This window comes from Dendropsophus ebraccatus, chromosome 3, assembly GCF_027789765.1.
Source record: "Dendropsophus ebraccatus isolate aDenEbr1 chromosome 3, aDenEbr1.pat, whole genome shotgun sequence".
Classification (NCBI taxonomy): domain Eukaryota; kingdom Metazoa; phylum Chordata; class Amphibia; order Anura; family Hylidae; genus Dendropsophus; species Dendropsophus ebraccatus.
Window position 1 is genome coordinate 114,694,494 of NC_091456.1, and position 22,168 is coordinate 114,716,661.

Sequence of the window (22,168 nt, forward strand, 5' to 3'; positions counted from 1 at the left end):
TATTTTAATAGATCGGACAATTATGCTTGCTACGGTATATAATATGTATAGCATTGATCAGTGTAATAGGCGCTCTGCTCATTGCCTGTGGCAGACTCGATGAGCAGGGCGCCAATCGGACCGCACGGGGGAAGGTAAGAGACTGCGGTTCAACACAGCAGTCGGTCCAGATTGGTAAGTGACAGGAGCTGCTTCTGTAAGTAAAACTCCATGATCGCGTTTAAGTGTAAGAGGTTAATGACGGGCTGCAGCTTGTCATTAGCGGTGAGGGCACGGCTACTGACTGTAGCCGTCCCCCACCTGCTATGAAGAACTCAGGGCGTACGAGTACGCCCAGGGTCCTCTGGTGACAGGCAGCCAGGACGTACCCATACGTCCTAGGTCGTCTAGGGGTTAAAAGACTAAGTGTTTTTTTTTTCTTCTAGACAACACATTAGAGGAAATATAGTTAAAAAGATAAATAAAATTATATACATTTATATAGGAAGAAAGTGATTTTTTATTTTTTTTGTACAGTTGAAGTTTTTCTTCCAACCCCCCTTAAATCATTTCTTAAACACATTCCTTTACTCTCAGTCAGTACAGTGGTTTGATGTGCTTTCTTACAGCTGAAATGTGTGTATAAGGCAACTGGAAGGCACACACATTCGTTGTAGTGTGCTTATAGTCCTGCAGACATATCAAAAGAGAATTTTAAAATATTCTGTTATGTTTTCCCACTTGAATTTAAAAAAATTTCTTCCAATTTAGAACATTTTAAGAACTTTATATGTAGGATTCACTTCCATGAATAGTTTGTCAGGTACAAAGTCACAACACTTGTTTGTAGCTTCTCTGGGAAAAGTGGCTGTTGGTTTGTTTAGATATAGAGATATAAAGAGAACCAGTGAAAAATCCTTTGGGGAAAGGGGTGGTGGGATCATAATAGTCCTATTTACGCATCCCTGTGCCATGGCTCATGGTCAGCTGCTGGGCTCCTGATCCTGTGATGTCACTGCCACACTCAGCCAATCGGTGGCTGAGAGTGGACACAGCTGCTGTCCCTGACTGGCTGAGTGAGTAGTTCCTGTGGAGCCATGACGATTTAGGAGCACAGACACTGATAGAAAGCTGAAAGGTCAGACATAGGCCCAGATTTGTCCCTTATATTTGGCATTGTTTGCAGTTTTTGTGTATGGTGAATATTTGGTGAGAAAGTTACGAGTTCTTTAGGACATGGTGGCTGGAGACTGGCTGCATCTGCACACACAGATTAGAATTTGCCTTATATATTTGCCTTCACTCAGAAATCGCTCCAGGATTAAGTAGGACATTAGGAAGATGCTGCTGAGCCAGTACTTTAGGCTTGGTTCACACTAAGTTTTTGCAATCTGTTTTTTTGTTTGTTTGTTTTTTTCAAAAAAAAGAAAACGAAAAAAAGGATGAAAAATGTTGTGTGCTTCCATTTTGATTGTGTTTTGTTTTTGTTTTGTTTTATAATGGAAGGCTGGGAAAATCGAATCAAAACTGATGCACACAAATGTATGTTTTTTCAAAAACGTAATGTGAACCTAACCTTACACTAGGTTAACAAATAAGTGCCCTGGTGTCTGATTGGCCATTTATGAAGGAGCTGGAGTTGGTCCCTGATAAAATCCATGAGTTGGAGCTGCAGCTCACCAACTACACAGCCCTGTTTAAAACAGCCCTTGGCCAGACAAACCCTTTTATTTACACATTTGCTTTTTGTTATGTTTGGTATTACTATGATTACCTTGCTTACACCATTGTGTGGCTTGTGTCCATTTAATATGATTTACGTACAGTTAAGTGGTCAGCTGTTGACAAAGATGCAGTGAGGGTCCACAATGCACCAAGTGACACTGACTTGATTAACATTTTAAAAGCCACAAAATAGTGCTTATTATGTGCTTAAATAAGTAGTTTCAAAACGTTATACCAATTTGTGTGTAACGTTTTATGTGTACTTCTACTGCTGTGTTCTTACAGGGATGGAAGAAAGAACTGGCTCCGGCTCTTGGGCAGCAAGTGATCATAATGGATCCACATTTGACCAGGGCAGAGTAAGTAAATGTTATAAGAGTGCACATAACATGTACAACTGATTATTTTTTAGTTAATATGTAATGTAATCTTGGTTTAATTTCCTTCTATACAGTAAAGCAAGCACATTATCCTTATTGGAGTTTGTTTAAATCCCCCTCTCTGCAAGAATCTGTTAGATCCATAAATTTCCTTTTTGGACCTCTGTCATGGTTGAAAGTGTTTATCTGACAACTTTTCATTAAGAGGCTGAGACTTAAATTTTTCTTTCCTCTTAAGCAGGATGGATCTATTTTTTGCACAATTCAATTCTGGAAATGGGATACTACAGTATAGGCAATCCTGTTGCACCACCCTGTTTGACATAATTTTTTCTTCTCTTGTTAAAATGAGCAGCTGACCTTATCACCAAAAAGGGGTTTTCTGGGCACAACAGATTGATGGTCTATCCCCCAGATGGGTCATCAGTCGCTGATCAACGGGTGTTGCGTTAACTGCCCATACTACATAGTAAATGGGGCCTGGACCAGTTGGCTCGTTCGCTGTGTAGCAGTGGTAATGTGTAACTACCGTTCTGCTCCCGCACAAGTAAACAGCAGCTGAGCTGCAATAATCGATCCTGAACGCTATACTGTAAACTGTGCCAGCTGCTTTTAGGGGCTAACAAGTGTCTGCACCCCCTCAATCAATGAAGCCTTATCTAGTAAATAGGCTATCAATCTGTGTTGCCTAGAAAACCCCTTTTTAAACACTTAAAAAATGGTTAAGAGAAGAAAATAATGGCTAATTGATGGCAAATGGGAGACAAAATTGTTGTGTGAACTTATTTTTGGGGCCTTTTTATACAGGTATATTATCAGCAAATGAGTCTCCCTAGGAATGCTAGTTGCCGACAGTCATCCCATGTAAAAGTGCCAGCTGACTGATGATAATATGCTGATCAGCTGACTGAGGATTTCTTGCAGCCCATCCAATGTACCTTTTGTGGCCAATGTATTGAATGGACCACACAAACTACCTGGTGAAAATGTGTATAAAGAAATATACAGTGGTCCCTCAACATATGATATTATTTGGTTCCAGGACGAAACAATTGTATCTTGAGACCAAAACTCTATGGAAAACTGGTAATAGGTTCTGAAGCCCCTAAATATGGATAAAGCAAGTTCTTACATGCAAAAGTCAGAAAAAAGATGCAAATTACTTTCTATGTAGAAAATTGGACTGTTTTGAGGATCCTGTACAGAGATCCTGTAGATCACACAGGCTCCCAGAAAAAAAACCCAACAACCTCACGTGGGCCCAAAGAAGCAAGTCATCCTGGTACATATAAACAGCAATGCAGAACATATAGTATAAAGGCCTTATTCCACCAACAGATCTGATGACAGATTATCTGCCAAAGATTTGAAGCCAAACCCAGGAGTGGATTTGAAAAGAGGAGAAATCCAGTCTTTCCTTTATGATCTGTTCTCTGATTATAGTCTGTTCCTGGGTTTGGCTTCAAATCTTTGGCAGATAATTTGTCGTTGGATCTCTTGGTGGAATAGGGCCTTAACACTGTACTGTAGGGAGGCACTTCTAGACAGCCAATCACTGGGGGTTTACCAGTAAAATGGCCACTTTTATTGGTTGATCATTATATATATATATATATATATATATATATATGTGTGTGTGTGTGTGTGCATGTATGTGTGTGTATATATACATAATGTAAAGTGGTGCCTTGGATTACGAGCATAATTCGTTTCGGGACTGTGCTTGAAATCCAAATCCACTCTTAAACCAAAGCAAATTTTCCCGTTAGGAATCATAGAAATGCAAACACCCCCCCCCCCCCCCCCCCCCAAAAAAAAAAAAAAATTTGATTTATTCTGAATAACATGTAAAACAGATGAAACAAACATTCAGAAATAACAGAATGTGATGATATAAGTTACCGTACAGTAATTGAGAGGATGGGAAACACAAGGACTGACAGAGACTGCAGGGAGCATGAAGGAATGAGCAGGGCAGATGTGGGCACATACATGCAGCACTTTCTGTCCGGGCAGAGAGGGGTTACAGCTATGGAGAGATTACCTCCACAGTCCTGTCCCCTGATGTAAGCCCCAGCCTGAAGTGGATCTGCTATGATTTGGAAGGTGAGGGAGACTTCCTGGGTCAGAGTACAGTGCTGTAGACCCCGCTATGCATACCATGCCCCTCCCCCACTCACGCTCCCACCCAGTACAGGGAGCTCTTAAACCAAAGCAATGCTCTTAAACTAAGTTATAATTTTGAAAAATTGTGTGCTCTTAAATCAAAATCGTCTTAAACCAAGTTACTCTTAAACCAAGGTACCACTGTATGTATTACTCAACATCTATTTTTTTGCGTGTGTGTAAATGTGTCAGTCTGACCACAGCTTTTAGAGCGCTGAGCATAGAGTGGTGGTTGGTAACCTAGGCAACTAGCTGACAGCAATGGGAGGTAGTGGACATATCAGAGAAAGGAGACAGATACCTTTTTTGCAAATACAGACATTTTGCAAACTTAACTTGATGAGCCCCACAGGTTTGAAGGGTTACTCCAGCGAGTATTAACTTTGTAATATGCTTCAATCACCTATCTTCCCCCCTTCCCTATCTTATTCCCCCTCAATCCCCCACCAGGAAGTGAAGTAAACACATTCTTACCTAATGACTGTTGACCCCAGGCTCTGTGGCAGCCATTTTGTGACAATGACATCATCAAGAGGGAGGTGGGTCTAAACCCTGTTAGACCAGCCTCTCTTCAGATGACTCAGGTTGCTCAACTCTGATTGGCTGAACAAGATGTAAGCCATCTAACAGTTTTACAGAGTCAGTTAGACATCACAGGAGACAAAGTGCATCATGGGAAAGCCCAAACCAGGAAGTAAAGGATAAATTAAGCCACCAACTGGAGTTTCAGGGACCTGCAAACAGCGGGAAATTCAAACTGACACAGACTCCGGAGGGATGGTAAATGTAAAAACTATGTTTATGATGTTTAAATCAGCGCTGCAGTACCCCTTTTAAGTGACCCTTTTCACTGTGCTGTTTAGATTACCATTTGGGCACTGATTCCATTTGGGCACTGATTCTAATCATGTATATCTTATTATCCTTCAGGGCTATGGTGATACCAGTCATTATGGAGAACACAGAGATCTACCATCACATGAAGGCAATTTGTCATCTACAGCTTTCCTGCCATCGGGACTTGTGGGTTAGTTTGTGGAGCGTAAACTATTTTCCAACATCAGTTTCCCATCTTTATCTTGTATTTAGTGCGCGTGTGTATCTATATAATATAAAGAAAATGTTGGGGTTCCTATAGTAAAGATAAACAGGAGTTGCTAGACATCCCAAACTTCTGGTGCCACATCAAATTTTTATGACTTTAACAATTTATTTACTAACATTACATTACCACTGTAGACATAATCGGTTTACATTTCCTTACTGCTTGGACAGCAGTAAGGTATAAACTAAATTGTATAGAATATAAGACCAAGTCACTAGTAATATAAATATATGTAATAGAGCCCTCGTTTAGGAAAAATCATCTGCCTGTGACCTACAAATAAAAACAAATATGACAACAGTCCTTTGACCAGAAATGGTAGAAAACTAATCTTGGTCAAACTTGTGAGTTTACACTTTTTTTTTTAATTTTTTTACCCCAAAACAAATTAAAACGAATGTACCATCAGGTGTTGCAGCCCGGGGAAGTCGGTGCCGTGGTCCTTATTTTGAACTGCGACCCATTTCCCAAATTAATGTAGCCACGTCATAGAGTGGTCCAGTGCTTCAGCCTGGGCTGATGCTCAGTAAAAGACCGGTGCCATACGCAGGAACTGGGCCCCGGTTTAAAAAAAGGACGGCGGCAGCGGCTTTCCCGCTCCGGAGCCGTTCTATTCATTTGCAACACTTAAAGCAAATGTACCTGATCGTACATTCACATTAAACATTTCACTGACATCATCCTGTCAAGTATGTAGAAAGCAGTTATGTACATTAAAGGACAAGTGCCATGAAAAACTTTTTCCCAGTAATTGAAGCACATTACAAAGTTATATAACTCTCTGTAATGTGCTTCAATCACCTATCTGCCTCCCTTCCCTGTCTTTTCCCCCCTCCACCGCCCACCAGGAAGTGTTCTAACTCACACAGACCTAATTACTGCCGTCACCGTCACCAGGCAGCTCCTTCTTGTGAGGATGAGTCATCAGCAGGTGGGCTGGTCTAGCTCCTGTTACAGCAGCCCCCCTCCCCAGTCCAAGTGATGGCTTGCAGTTGTTCAGCCAATGGGAGCTGAGCAAGCTGAGTCACCTGACAAGGCAGGGGAGGGGGGAGGCTAGTGTAACAGGAGAAGGAGCTGAGAGAAGAGCTTGGTGACGGTGATGACAGTAATAAGGTCTGTGTGAGTTAGGACACTTCCTGGTGGAGGGGGGAAAGACAGGGAAGGGAGGCAGATAGGTGATTGAAGCACATTACAGAGTTATATAACTTTGTAATGTGCTTCAATTACTGGGAAAAAGTTTTTTTTTGCACATACAGTATGATGAGCACATACAGTATGTTGCCAAAATGCATGATTTCCAATTGACCTTGTATATATTTTTTTTTAGGAAAAAATGAGCGACCATCGTATTCTACATTTGGCAGAGACCCTGGAATGCCTGGAATGAACCAGGTATTGATTAGGAACCTGTTCGTGTTATATGATGTTTGTAGAAAATTTTACTTTTAATAAAAACATTTAGGCACTTATAGAATTTCTTTAAATATTAAAAAAAGTGTTTAAGTGTATAGTGTTTAACCTCAACTATGGTACATGATGTGCTATCTAGACATTACTTTTATCTTAAATTTATTTAATGCATATCTGTTTTCAGACCCTAGACCACACCTCTTTGATGCTCTAATGGCACATTATTTTGCGTAAATATGCACTTTTGAGACAAATATGTTATCTATTTCACGGGTGACAGATTCACTTTTAGGTCTTACACATATTACTGGAACACTGCAATGCCATTTATGTTGAAATCCACCTCTAACCGATCCAGGATCATCCCTGAACTACACCACCACATCACGTAGCAAGATTAAGGTAGTGGGAAATGCTTTCTATGTTTCTAACTGCTTCTATGCCAGACCATTAAAAATAATAGACACCATGCTTACCTGCTTTCGTTCCTGTGGTGCGCTTCCATCCCACTGCAGCCAGTGATCGGCTGAGTGGATTGTCAGTGATGCGGGACCCAAAGAAGCAGTCGGGAGCAGGTAAGCATGGTGTTTTTTTATTTTTAATGGTCCAGAATAGAAGCAGTTAAAGCAACTCTGTACCCACAATCTGACCCCCCACCCCCCACCCCCCAAAACCACTTTTACCTTCAGATAGCTTATTTTAATCCAAGATCTGTCCTAGGGTCCGTTCAGTAGGTGGTGCAGTTATTGTTATAAAAAAAAAAAAAAAAACTTTTAAACTTGCAGCTCCGTGCCCTATGGCCGTGGGTTACATTGTGTATGCATTAGGCTGGCACCACCTCTCCGTCCCTCCTCCCTATGCTCCTCATCACTAGGAATGCGCCAGGCAGATTGCCTACTATTCGTCAGCTTTGGGAATACTGAGCATGGGTTGGATCGTTAAAGGAGACCTGTCACCCCCCCCCCATGCCGGGGTGACAGGCTCCCGACCCCCGTTACAGTCCCCTATACTCACCTGATCCCGCGGGGTCCCGTTTCCTGAGCCGGTCAGGTCACGGAGATCACAGGAGAGTCCGACGCTCATAGAGAATGAATGGGAGTCCGATGCTCCGTCATTCTCTATGGGCATCGGACTCTCCTGTGAGCGCCCGCGTCGGGCTTCGGGCGATCATATCTCCGTGACTGGATCAGGTGAGTGTAGGGGGGTCGGGAGCCTGTCACCCTGGCACGGGGGGTGACAGGTCCTCTTTAAGGCACCTGTGCATTGTTCGCACAGGAGACAATCTGCCTGGGGCTTTCCTAATGAAGAAGAGGGTGGGGAGGAGGGACGGAGAGGTGGTGCCAGCCTAATGCATACACAATGTAAACCACGGCCAAAGGGTACGAATAACTGCATCTGAATAACTGATTAAAAGCAGCTATCTGAAGGTACAAGCGTTTTGGGGGGGGGGGGGCAGATTGTGGGTACAGACTCTCTTTAAAGAAAGCTGCCCCTACATTCTCGCAGCTGAATTAAAGTCTGTTACGAGAATGCAGGGCTATAGACTCTAATGGTACCAAGTAACGCAGTGGATTTGCGGTGATATTTAGTAACATGTGAATCTACCCTTACAATAGATCATTTTTCTATACTCTTGTATCTCATTTATTGCCTGTTCTCTGACTTTTTGTTGATCTGTATCATGGCTAGTTCACACGGAGTAAAAGTGGCGGAACTCTTTGCCGTGGAATCCCGGCCGCTTCAGTGTGATACAGTCTGTCTATGGGAGGGCTTGCGTGCCTCTGCCTAAAGAATTGACATGTCAATTCTTTGAGAGGAGAGCGGGGGCGCGCGAGCCCTCCCATAAATTTTCACACTCCGTGTAAACTGACCCTTAGACTTCCTGTGTTTCAAACTTGCTGTGGGAATGCAGGGATATAGCTTGTAATAGTGGTTCTAACCTTAGGCTATACTCACACATCGTACATTTTATGACCAGAACGGCCGTTTTCAATTAAAACAACGGCTGTTCTTTTCATAGTGAAATGTTTTTCATTGAAGTCAATGCAAATGGCCATTATTCACACAATATAGTACACAACAACTGCTATGTTCTATGGTCATTGAAATAATTGACGTTTATTTCAATGCAACAATGTCTGTTTGGCACACAGTACAGTGGCCGTTCTTGGGTGTCAAACAAAGGACGTTGTCCGTACGTTGTGTGAACATAGCCTAAGTGTTAAAAAATTGCTTTAACATGTTAAGCAATTTATGCGAAGGGATGAAGGAACATAACTTTTCATATAATGCTGCTCATGGTGAGACTAACAATTCCTTCCATACTTGGTCGTCTTCCCCCAGTTCTGAGCTGCTGCTTTCTGCTAAAGACACAAAAATCTGTGTGTGAGCTTTTCTGTCTCCCTTTCCTCCCCCTCATTTCTGAGATGGTCGATGTAAACAAGCCCCTGCATATTTGTAGCATTCTTTGTAGTGCTTGGAGGGTTAATCTTAAGTTAACCAACACTCTGCCCATGCCATTCTTTGCATCCATATACCCTTTAGGTCTCTTTTTTTCTGCAATCCACCAGTATCTCCTCTGTCTGATGTTAGTGCGCAAGTGATGACATTTGTACTCCAGGGGCATAATGCTGCCTGCAGCCACAAGGGAGGTTGGCAGAGTAAGGTGCAGAGTGCTGCATTTAACTACAAGCACTCATCAGGAGCAGTTGTTTTTGCATAGATAATGTTTAAAGTGGCTCTGTACCCACAATCTGCCCCCCCCCCCCCCCTCCAACCACTTGTACCTTTAGATAGCTGCTTTTAATCCAAGATCTGTCCTGGGGTCTGTTCGTCAGGTGATGCAGTTATTGTCCTAAAAAACAACTTTTAAACTGGCAGTCCTGTGTCAAACAGCCGTAGCCTAGTGTGACTATGCATTAGGCTGGCACATGCAATGTTCACTGCAGAGGAAAAGGAAAAATCCTGCCAGTTGCATTCCTAATGATGAAGAGGGTGGGGAGGAGGGACGGAGGGGTAGTGCAAAGTTAGGGCACAGATAATCTAGGCCACGGCAGTTTGGCCCAGGGCTGCAAGTTTAAAAGTTGTTTTTTTAGGACAATAACGGCATCACCTGCCGAACGGACCCCAGGGCAGATCTTTAATTAAAAGCAGCTATCCGAAGGTATAAGCGGTTTGGAAGGGACAGATTTTGGGTACAGATTCGCTTTAAGCAATGCTGTGTATTACTCCAAGGATTAAAATTTTTCTTTTTTATTGGATTCATTATTCATTACTGCAGTGAAGTAGTAACAGTGGTCAATGACCAACACACCTAACTGCGGAGGCAAAATAACAGCCTGTCTTCTTTTGACAGATTTACAAGAACTTTATTGCTGTTTGTATTAATGCTCGTGTTCCTTCCTTTTTCTGTGTGACCTAGAAATGTATATAGAAATTTTGGTGTCCAAAGTCGTTCAGATATAATTTAGTAAAGAATGTAAACCATATCCCTACTTCTTTTACAAATATTTCTTTACTAATTAATTTGTCATTTTATTTTTTTTAGCCTGGATTTTTGCCTAGTGATTTGGGCATGAATAGCCCCAATGCACTTTCACCCAGTGGCGGAAAAGGAGCCTCACATTACTTTTCATACCCTTCCAGCTCGCGACGACGTGCAGGAGATGGAAATATTGGTATAGATTTTGGTTTATATTTCTTTATTTTGTATGTGTGTATTTTATAAGATTAAAGGGTCAGCTAGTTAAGATGTCCCAAACTGCTTACATGACCTATATAACTATGTAAGCAGTGAGGCTACCTATACCTTTTAATGTCGTTGTCTAAGGTTGAGATCACCTACCATTGCTGCCCTGTGTAAGAGGTGTGGCCAGTGCAAATGAGTGGTCCTAGCCATGCCTCTGATATGTCAGAGCAGCAAAAGAAAGCATTTAAGTAGGAAATTGCAGCTTTAGAAAACTGCAGTAAAGGGTATGGCTGGACTCACTGCTTACATGGTTGTGTAGATATGTAAGCAGTTTGCAATATCCTTTCTATTTGACAGTTTCTTTTAAAACAGGGAGTTGATTTATGCTGGGCAGCAGAATTAAATTCACTAAGTTTTATAATTTTTCACTCCATACTGTCACTCATTAGTCGTTAACTATATAATTTTATTATGCAGATGTTCAACCTAAGAAAGTTCGAAAGGTGCCCCCAGGTCTTCCTTCATCTGTAAGTGGTTGTTATTTTAAGTTAATCAACATTATATCGTAATTGAGCCTCTATTGCTTTCAAATTGTCACATTATGTCAACAGATTCTGCGACAAAGATAAGCGAATTTACATTACAAACTAAACAAAGCATTTTGCTCGGCAGTCTGCTTATACGCTGGCTGCCTTTGATCTCCGTACCACGCCACCCCGGGTGCCTGGAAAAGCTGGGTCCAGTCCTGGGAAACTGGGAGACGTTTAACCAGGACTGGATCCAGCTTTTTCAGGCAACCAGGATGGAGTGGCATGGAGCAGCACTGAGATCAAAGGCTGCCAACTGTCGAGCAAACTAAGTGCTTTGCTTAGTTTGTAATGTAAATTTGATAATCTCTAAATCTAACCTAAAACAATGCATGCAGTGTGTTTTTATATCCTGTAAAATGACAAGCTCAAGCAGAAAACCAACAGATGTGTTTACTGCTTTACAAATCAAGTGGCTGAGCCACATTATTGAGTGATTGTGTGGCTTTTTAAGCTCCTTATTAATGCCTATTATTGTAAGAACTTTTGACATGTCGTCCAAACATGTCAACAAGTTATTAATCGCAATGGGGGAATGCCCACCAGTGTGCTCCATTGCTGAGCGGCCAAAGATTCAACTCTCTTGCTTCATACACTATAAAAAAAGTCGTAATAAGTTTTCTGTGTTTAAATCAGTGTTATACAAATAGCCAATAGGTGTCTCCCTTCACTGCGCATGTGTACAGCTACTGCGTGACCACATTCAGTAGCAGCAAATCCTGGGGGTTCTCGCATTGTATGGTCAAAACTGTCGCACAACTCCAGAACCTTTGTAACCACACAGACATTATACTAACTGAATTGTTGCATAAAAAAGCATTGTCTCATGGTAAGCATGCATAGTTAATATATAATCAAAATTTTATAATTTAGCCCCTAATAAAATTGCCCTTAGTTGATCTACAACCTGCATGATGTGAATAGGTGTTTCTCCTTGCCTGAACTCACAAAGGACTTCCTGTGTTTGGTCTCTTTTTTTTTTTTTTTTTTTTTTTTTTTTGAAATAGAGACTACCAAACATCTGTACCACAGTTTGGCCAAATGTATAATGTTGATTTAAACATAGAGAAAAAAAAAACGTATACTGCAAAAGTGCTTTTGATCACAACCCCTGTTAATTTCCTAAATTATTATCACGACAGTTATGCTTTAAAAAGTATTTCATTCTGATATAAATAAAGCAACCATGTTCAACAAATGTAAATGGGGGCAATTGCTAATAGTGCTGCCAAAGTATATTAGCACTATGAGCAATGGGTGGAAAATTTGTCATTCTGTTTCTGAATCTTTGCAAATACCTCTAAATTAACCTCTTAACGATGGATGATTGGTATAATCTTCATGACGTGTAGGCATTTTTTTAAAAAAATTATTTTATTTTACTTGCCTTAAATTGCCTTTCATTGATGGCGTACTGACATGTAATCTTCACCACAGGGCGAATGGTGTAAAAACAAAAAATAACACTTTTTTTTTGGTTTTTAACAAATATGCTGTGAAAATTTGAAGTGTAATTGCAAATTACAATTAATGTTGCATAAAATAAGAGCTCATATGGGTCTGTGGGTGAAAAAAACTAAGGGTTCATTTACACAGAAAGATTATCTGATAGATCATCTGCCAAAGATTTGAAGCCAAAGCCAGGAATGGATTTGAGAAGAGGAGAAATCTCAGGCTTTCTTTTATGACCTGCTCTCTATTTATAGTCTGTTCCTGGCTTTGGCTTCAAATCTTTGGCAGATAATCTGTCAGATAATCTCTCTGTGTAAATGGACCCTTACGTGCAAAAATGAAAATTGGCAATTTGAAATGCTGCACACCTGTAGCAACCAGCCCTGCCCTGTGGACACTTAGGCCAGCAGATGGAGTTTAAAGATTATATGCAACATTGCTGGCTGCACTTCCTCAATAAAAATGTTTTAGTTTTTTTTTTTAAGTGTTTTTAATTGTTTTTGCAACAAAAAATGTAAATAAAACTTTAGCAAATGTCCTTATACTGTAGCCTATCTTCTAGAGCAGTGCTTCTTAAACTTTTTCTACTGGAGCCTCACCCAACAGACCAAGGCAATGCTTTGGCCTCACCACCCTGACCAAGAGGATGCCTGGGCCTCGCTATCTGTTGTGAAGGCCATTTAAAAGCTGAAAATAATGCTAGGGCTACCTTTCACTCATCTCCAAGCTCTATATACTAATAAAGGAAGTAGAAAATAAGTTAATAATGTTGCTAAAATGAAGATTTCTGCAAACAGCAAAAGGACTGTGCAGCTTATAGTTACTTTGTGAAAACTGGCTCCTCAGCTGTGTACACTATAGATGCCTAACACTACAGAAATAACTAAATATCTGCATGTTACCTGGGTGCACAGGACTTGGTTATCTTAGAGCTCTGAAAGTATTGACTTAAGCTGCACTTCAGACTTGTGCTCTTCAGCCAATAGCTGAAGAGCACTGAATGAAGTAGAGGAGGCATTGTTTTTTGAAAACTTTTCCCTACATGCATTAACATGCAGCCATTTTATTTCTGTCATTTGCAGTTTTTACACTGGCAACTAAGGGCTTTCTAGGCCTTATTCTGCTGCTCCGTAACCCACGGAGGTTATGGAAAGTAAAGCTATGCAGTGGACTCCCAGCATCATGTATGAATATGGTGCTGGGAGACTTGAAAGTGCTTCAATCTTTGTCGTACTCAACTGATACAGCCTTGCATGGGGCGATCACTGGCTAAATAAGCACTTGTAGGAACCTTTGTTCCTGATAAGAGATTCATGTAAAGGAGTTAGAAAGTGCTGGTTCGCCTTAGCACACATCTGCCCGTCTAAACCTCAAAACAAGCTAATGCCTCCTGCTCTGTAGAGATCACAGAACATACTATGGTTGAATTAAACTACAAGGCTGAAGCTCCCTTTTCTGGTGGGTTTATTTCCCTTGTTGCTACAATTCCCACTGAAAACCTATGTGACCATGTTTGTTTCTCACAGTCACTTTCCCTTTGCATCTGTGAGACTTCTCATAAACATAATTTGGCATACCATGTAATATGTTAAAAAAAAACCTTTTCACTGTAATTTTTACTGCAAAGTAAATTCAAAACACAATCTTAACTATAAAACCTATTTATGTCATTTAGTTTTGCTAATTTTACAAAGTAAACTTTAAAAAAAAAAAAATTAGCTTTTTGTGGTTACATTTCGGGACCTCTAAGTTTTTACCTTATTTGGGGTTAATTTGACCATTGCTGCCTATAAAAATAAAATAACATTCGTACAAATCACTGGGGTGGAGTAGGGGGCTGCGATAGGTGACCACAGTTGGCAAAAGGTTATAAAAGTGCCCATATAAGTGGCAAAGGGCTATAGAATGCATTTTTGAAGGTTCATTCTGTCTCCTATAGAACAGAATAAAAAGTGATTTTAAAAAAAGCAATTTATGAAGCCAGTGATGCCTAAAAGGAGTATTAGTCCCCACATCTCTTTTATGGCACCCAGAAAAAAACATTATCTTTTTGGTCAGTTAAGGCCATACATTTTTTTTAAGACACATTATGCCCTCCCCAAAAGTGTTTCAATATGTTATATTATATACTACAAAATTACATTAAAGAGTGCCATGCAAAACAAAAATCTATGTAATTATACAACTATGTCATTGAATAAATAAGTGGTTAAAAGAAAAAAGGTGTTAAAGTTTATTAGAGCAAATTCACAGTGAATTTTCAGAAATTGTGGCAGTAAAATCTGCAGCAGATTACAATACAAGGGAAGTGGATGCCATGTGGATTGACCAATCTCAAACTCATGCTGCAGACTTTTTCTGTGCAGAAATTGATCTGCAGTGCAGGGATTAAAATCCACAGGATGTCAGTTTGACTGTGAATTATGCCCTATATCATTACAGAAATTGCAAAATAACGCTGTGTATCTGCAGCACATGTTCAGATTCATCACAGGAAAAATTTGTGTGTGGACTTGCACTTAGTAGAAGGCAAAGCTTAACATGCCGATTTTATCATTTGCCCAGCTGTTGTGTAAACCATGTAAATGCGTGGCTTAGCTGTGAAAATTCAAACCTGGAGAAAAGAACACCTAGTGCAGTCAGGTTTTCCCTTACATCTCTCCATGTGGTATATAGCATTCTATAGTTTCAGTGCGATATGTGTTAAACCACACAGTCAATCATGCTTATGTGTCAAGATTCCAGTCTTGGCTCTCTATTGATTCATCCACCCCCTTTCTCACTCCACTTTCCCAGCCAGACAGAGCAGAGGAAATGACTTCACTCTACTGGAGGGGTAGAAAACCCCCTCCCATTCCAACAGTAACAGGGGGCTGAGAAGGGGAGGAGGGGGTTTGTGTGATTTACAGCTTCCTGAGTAACTGTTAACTATTTCATTTCTTCTCTGCATTCCTTACTCTGACAATTGGGCTATGTTTTTTTTTATATACAACACAAAAAATGATGATTCAAATAAATTAACGTGTTTGTCTTAGTTTTTAAATACATTCTATAACTGTAGTTATTGTTCATTTTCTATTAGTTTTTTTTTTTTTTTGGTAGCTAGCTGCAAAGCCATTTCTTGGTTATATTTGCAGACTTTTTTTCCCCTATGATTATAATATGTTCAGGAGATGGATTATTCCAGAATCATATACTTTGCATGATAGCTGCCGACTACTTTGAAGTGTTTTAGATTTTTTTTTATAGCGTACAAATGTGTTGTGTATCTTTGCATAAGGTATACTAGGTATTCACTCTATGCTTAGGTGAAAACTGTTAACACGACAGCATAGGGTTAAGCTTTATCCAGTGAAACCTGATCTTATAGTCTGGGACAGGAGCTGGAAATATCTCTAGGGAGGAGGAGTTGAATTCCACAATGCCAGTTGATGCCTTCTCCATATATCACTAGCTAATGTACAGTATACTTGGTGGTAAATATTGCTTTTGATGAGCATTTTTTTCCTTTCTGCGACCATTGGCCTTGTGTTAATTGTATTCTAAATTTAAGTATTTTCATATTCTGCATGTTATGTATGTGATCAACATTTCTGTGTACCTTTTCACATTATTTCCTGTTTCTGTCTTCTATATTGCCCTTTTTTTTTATTGTGTAGGAACATCCTCTGCTCTCAACTGCCTTAATTGGCAAAGTGCCATAATACAGCAGATGGCACAAGGGGTGTGCGCTACCAACTAACACACCCACACATTGATGGAATTAAGATGGCACTGATTGTTTTTAGATTTACTGTTTACTGTAGATATCTATGGCAAAGAACTGATTATTGTAGATGTTTATTTCAGTGTGTGTATAATACATATTTATGTCTACATTTACACATACAGTATACCCCAGGCAGCCATAACATAAAAAAATAAGTGAATAACATGGATTATTTAGCAACAATGCCATGTCTAGTGGTAGGATATTTTGTGCAGTAACTAGAAGCAGGAAAATGTGCACAAGCATTTAGCCGACTTTGACAAGAACCAAATTGTGATGGCTAGATGATGGGGCTAGAGCAGTTAAAACCAGGGAAACCAGGCAAGTGTGAGGATCTGTCATGCCTAGTTAATCTTGAATCTCCACGATGTACCACCCGATGCACAAACTGGATGGTCAACAGAACTTGCCCCCATGTCATATCTATAGTTCACCTTAGGTGCAGCACTTTTCTAACACCTCCTACCCACCTATATACAAGTCGCCCTATGATTTCCCCAACACAGTAGGTAATCGCGTAATTGTTCCCTTGTATAGGATTTAGGCCCCTGCACCCCATACAGTTGTTAATTACCCCAGCAGCTCTTCTACCTGTAGGACACACCTTCTGCAGGCAGCATGTGTGATGTCACCACGCTACCTGTGCCTTAACATGGCACTGCCTTCTATTACAACTCACTCCTAGGCCAGCAAGGGGTGGGCTAGGTAGGACAGTCGTCCCCCCCCCCCCCCCCCAAGGACTTCTCTCCTGCTCGGCAACAATGACGTCACCGAGCAGGAGAGAAGTCCAAGGGGCTGCAGCTGTGAGCTTCCGGGACGGTGTATTACAGCCTGTTTGTGCCCGAAGCTCACCACGCCCCTATAACTGCACTGTCGGCAGGGTAGCTGTAGGAAATCAACTGATGTCAACTAGGGGGCCAGAGTTTGTGCTGTTTGCTTGTTTAGCTGTTTTTGTAACTCCCCATAGTAAATAGAGAGCAAGCAGTGCATATGCACTGCTACTTCATGCATTCTCCACCTGAATGTGAAAGTCAGAGATCACTTCGTTAGGTAAAATGGGGCTCAGGTTCATCTATTATACACGCTTCCTCTTCATCCATCTGTTCCCCTCTCTTGGTTGAAGGAAGACAAGAGTCCATCAGGTTCAACCCAGGAAAACCCCACTGTGTTAATCCAGGGGAAGGCAAAAACCCCCATGAGGCAGATGACAACGGCCCCACCGCAGGGAAAAACTCCCCCCTGACTCCAATGGCAATACGAATAATCCCTGGATCAACATTTAAACGGAAATCTAATGCACATAACTTGTAATATTATGTTGTTCAAGAAAAGCATCCAGGCCTCCCTTGAACTTATTAAATGAATGGGCCATGACAAAATCATGTGGCAGAGCGTTCCACAGTCTCACTGCTCGTACAGTAAAGAACCTGCGTCAGTTGTGATGGTAAAATCTTCTTTCCTCTAGACGTAGATGATGTCCCCTTGTCATGGTTACAGACCTAGGAGTAAAAAGACCACTACAAAGATCTCTGTACTGTCCATTCATATATTTGTACAATGTAATCAGATCGCCGCTAAGACGTTTTTTTTTTTTTCTAGAGTAAATAACCCCAAGCTTTGATAACCTGTCTTGGTCCTGTAACCCACTCATTCCCTTAATGACCTTTGTTGCCCTCCTCTGCACCCGTTCCAGTTCAGCTGTGTCCTTCTTATATACCAATGCCCAACACTGCACAAAATATTCCATATGTGGTCTGACCAGTGATTTATAAAGAGGCAAAACTATGCTCTCATCTTTAGCATCTATGCCTCTTTTGATGCATCCCATTATTTTATTAGCCTTGGCAGCTGCTGCCTGGCACTGATCACTAAAGTTGAGTTTACCGTCAACCAATACCCCCAGGTCCTTTTCGGAAGCAGTTTTACCCAGTGTTTTATTATTTAGCACATAACTGTACTTATTATTTCTATGGCCCAAATGCAGTATGTAGATAACCTTACATTTATCTACATTAAACTTCATTTGCCATTTCACCGCCCAAGCCTCCAGCTTCTCCAAATTCCTCTGTAATATGATATTACTGTCCTCTGTGGCAATTACCTAGTTTAGAATCTGCAAAAATGGAGATTCTACTCTGTAGCCCCTCTACAAGGTCATTAATAAACATATTAAAAAGTGGACCCAACACTGATCCCTGTCCTTTTTTTTTTTTTTTTTTTTAATTCCCCCCCCTTACCCTAAGGAACACTAAACCTAGAAACAATAACTAAACACTTGCAGTATTTTATGGATAGACTAGATGTGCATTTCCAGGAGGAAATACATAGTGCTTAAAAAGAGCGACCCTTTAACAGTGACTTTAAGAGAAACTTTAACCCTTTTAACAACACATGCCTTTTTTTTTCTGATTGGTCTGTTAAGGGTGTATTTTGCGGGTTCTTTGTTACCAGCTTTTTAAGAGCAACCTCTGGTGCTGGTCCCTTAAAGAGAACCAATAAGCAGGATTGTGCTGATATGGTTCCCTCAAGCAAATCTGCTGCGGATATGTTGTGTGAACCCACCCTAAATCTGACAGTTAAAGAAAATATGGCCTTGATTTATCTAGAAGCTGGTGTAAACTGCTCACAACAACCAATTACAGCTTGGCTTTTATTTAACTAGAGCTGGCAACTGAGCTGTGATTGGTTGCTGTGGACAGTTTACACCTGTCTCTACTTTGCACACTTTAGTAAATCTAGGCTATCCTTTTTATTCAGACAGGGATGACTAGAAGCTGTACATGAGGAGAGATGGCAAAAACAATCTGTGATCTTATTTGAAAGTGAAGATTCTGGGGTTTTGTATGTGTGTGTTTACACTATGGAATCCACGCAGTGAACTTTATGTGGATTCCGACGCTTGCTCCCGCTTCAATTTCTGCCCGTCCCGAAGACTCCATTCTATGCTCTGACAGATTTCGCCGTCCGCCCAAAAAATTCATATGTCAATTCTTTGGGTGGACAGCAGAATCTGCCTGAGCATAGAATAGAGTCTATTGGACGGGCTGAGATTCAAGCAGGGAAGCAGCGGAATCTGTTGGAAGTTCTCCGTGCGGATTTCGTGAACACACCCTAATGCTAATCCTTTGCCTGGTTTTTGTTGTCACATGAAGGTCTAATTGTCCTTAGCAGCAAATGGGTTAAATTAATAAGTCTGACTTAACTAACTGTATGGCATAAACAAAACCCACCTCCCAACACCTTGAAATGGCCTTAGATAATTAGGCATTCTGTTATATTGTGTGTGCGTGTAGACTTTACAAATAATGTATAGTAGAGCAATCTTGTACGTTTTCCTGCTTAATAATATTTTGGTTGTTTGCAGGTATACCCTGCCAATTCAGGTGATGAATACAGTGCAGACCGTGGAAATTACACTTCAAAGCCCAGTAACTCCGTTTACCCTGGTACATTCTACATGGCAGGTAAGTGTCCACATATCCTCTTAAAGAGGACTTCTAGTCATCCCAAATGTATAAGTTGTTCAAATAAAACAAAACAAATGGAAATTTGTCACATTGCCTTGCTAGGGTTCTGTGCATTTGGTCAAAGGAGAGCCTCCTATTTCCATTTATTGGTTCAATTACACACTACATGTAACCTCACCCGTGCAGTGGTCTTTTAAGATATGGTATAAGTTATTCGAGGGGTACTCCTGGTGGGGGTTAGTTTTAGGGTATGGCCAGGGAAGAAGTGGAAATAGAGGCCGCAGGTCTGTTACCTCCCCGGTTGCATCGCAGCTCAGCTGTTCGGCGGCCGAGGCGGCACTCCGCTGCGACCGCTGAATGGCTGAGCTGCTTTAACAAGTCGCGTCTCAAGCCGCAAGGCCACCCCTTCCCCGGCCATACCCTAACAATAACCCCCGTCCGGAGTACCTCCTTTAAGTGTTAATAATGAGCATATAAAGAATAAATGTGATCTTAATTTGTGTTAACAGATGGACTACATAATTCATCAGATATCTGGACTCCTTCTGGTGGAATTGGACAGGGCAGTTACAGTTCCATTCTAGGTGGTTCTCAACCATCTCTTTCTCAGCCCCCAGGCTTCAGTGGCTTGCACCCCCATGAGCGAATGGTAATTATAAAGTTGAGCAAGTGTTAAGACTTTAACAAATTACACTTTAGCTACAAATATTGTTTATTCAACCAGCATGGTATATCATTGTAGTGCAGCTTTAGCTTAAAGAGTATGTACCATAAGGTACATCCTCTTTAATCTGAACCAGGGATAGAACGGCACCACCACAGGGAAGCCGGTGCTGCGGTCCGTTTTTGAACCGCGGCCTGGTTCCCGTGTACGGTGCCGTTCTATTTACGGGTCCCGGGCCGGAGCTGAAGGTGGGCCGGCCCGCCCCCAGTGGGAGAAATCCCCCGCATGACTTGGCTCTATTGATTCTGATAAACCCACGTCATAGAGGGAAGGGAGTTCCCTCCCAGAGGGGGCCGGCCCGCCTCCTGTGCTTTAGCTCCGGCCCGGGACCCGTGGATAGAACGGACTACTGCCCTGGCTTCCCCGTGACGGCGCTGTTCTATCCCTGGGTCAGATTAAAGAGGATGAACCTGATGGTACACCCTCTTTTTAAAGGAGAAGTCCAGCAAATGTTTTTATTATTGTATTGCCCCACAAAAATTATACAAATCACCAATATACACTTATTATGGGAAATGCTTATAAAGTGCTTTTTTTCCCTATGCACTTACTACTGCATCAAGGCTTCACTTTCTGGATGAAATAGCGATGTCATGACCCGACTCCCAGAGCTGTGCGGGCTGTGGCTGCTGAAGAGGATGATGGCAGGGGGACACTGAGGGACACAGGGCACTGGAGAGACACTGAGCATCCCTCTGCCATCATCCTCTCCAGAAGCCACAGCCCACAGAGCTCTGGGACTTGGGTCGTGACATCACCATTTTATCCAGGAAGTAAAGCCTTGATGCAGTAGTAAGTGCAGGAAAAAAACACTTTATAAGCTTTTTCTGTAATAAGTGTATATTGGTAATTTGTATAACTTTTGCGGGGCAATACAATACTTTGATAAAAGTTTCAACTGACTTCTGCTTTAGTTCCTGAGATTAAGTGGCCAATTGAGTTGAAGGCCTCTGTGAAAGTGGGTTATCTGCTTTTGGAGAAATTAACAGTGGGCCTCGCTGAGGCCTCTAATGTCCTGCCTACAGAATCTGATCAGGCTCTTCCCTAAGGCACAGTCTGATCAGCTATGCCTGTCAGTGTAACACTGACAGTCATAATACACTGCAGTGCAGATTGGCACTGCAGTTTTCTATACAGGTGATCAGATAATCTCATAGTTAAGTCCCTATACAATCCCCTATGTTACGTAATGCAAATAATGTAGAAGTGGAAAAAGTACACATTTACTGCATTATTAATGAGAAATTATTACAAATTATCACATTATTTTACCCATGTGAAAATCATGTGAGAAAAATTCCTATTTATTTTCTATGCATAATATGCATGTTTACAGTTCTTTATCTTCCTCAGGGTTTCCAGATGCATTCCAATGAGGTGAATCCTGCTGTTTCCTCAAGTTTTCCTTCTGCTTCTGCGCAGTATGGAGTCTCAAGTCACACACCTCCCATCAGTAGTGGTGATACCATCATAGGTATGTGGGTTCCTAGCCAGAAACTAAACAATTGATTGGAGGGAAGTGGCACCCTTATGTTCTGATGGAGTATCTACACATATTACATTTTTTTTAATATATTACAAAATTATTGATATTTTGATATATAATGACATATAAAAATATTTTGTGTCAATGTTTTCTTGTATGTCCAAGGCGCATTTTACACCTAAAACTGCTTAGCAAATGCACATATACAGCTACATCAACAGGAAATTATT

At 41.2% G+C, this 22,168-nt stretch overlaps 1 protein-coding gene across 11 annotated transcripts in view; it reads left to right on the forward strand.

Annotated features, from left to right (window-relative positions):
- Positions 1 to 22,168, forward strand: part of TCF3 (transcription factor 3) — a 93,403-nt gene that overhangs the window by 48,687 nt on the left and 22,548 nt on the right. For all 11 annotated transcript variants that reach the window (XM_069962543.1, XM_069962544.1, XM_069962542.1 and 8 more), the window contains 8 exons: positions 1,990 to 2,063; positions 5,181 to 5,277; positions 6,683 to 6,747; positions 10,313 to 10,442; positions 10,931 to 10,980; positions 19,626 to 19,725; positions 20,238 to 20,377; positions 21,806 to 21,926. In XM_069962543.1, the coding sequence (XP_069818644.1) occupies positions 1,990 to 2,063; positions 5,181 to 5,277; positions 6,683 to 6,747; positions 10,313 to 10,442; positions 10,931 to 10,980; positions 19,626 to 19,725; positions 20,238 to 20,377; positions 21,806 to 21,926 (777 nt within the window). The remainder of the gene's footprint in view (positions 1 to 1,989; positions 2,064 to 5,180; positions 5,278 to 6,682; positions 6,748 to 10,312; positions 10,443 to 10,930; positions 10,981 to 19,625; positions 19,726 to 20,237; positions 20,378 to 21,805; positions 21,927 to 22,168) is intronic.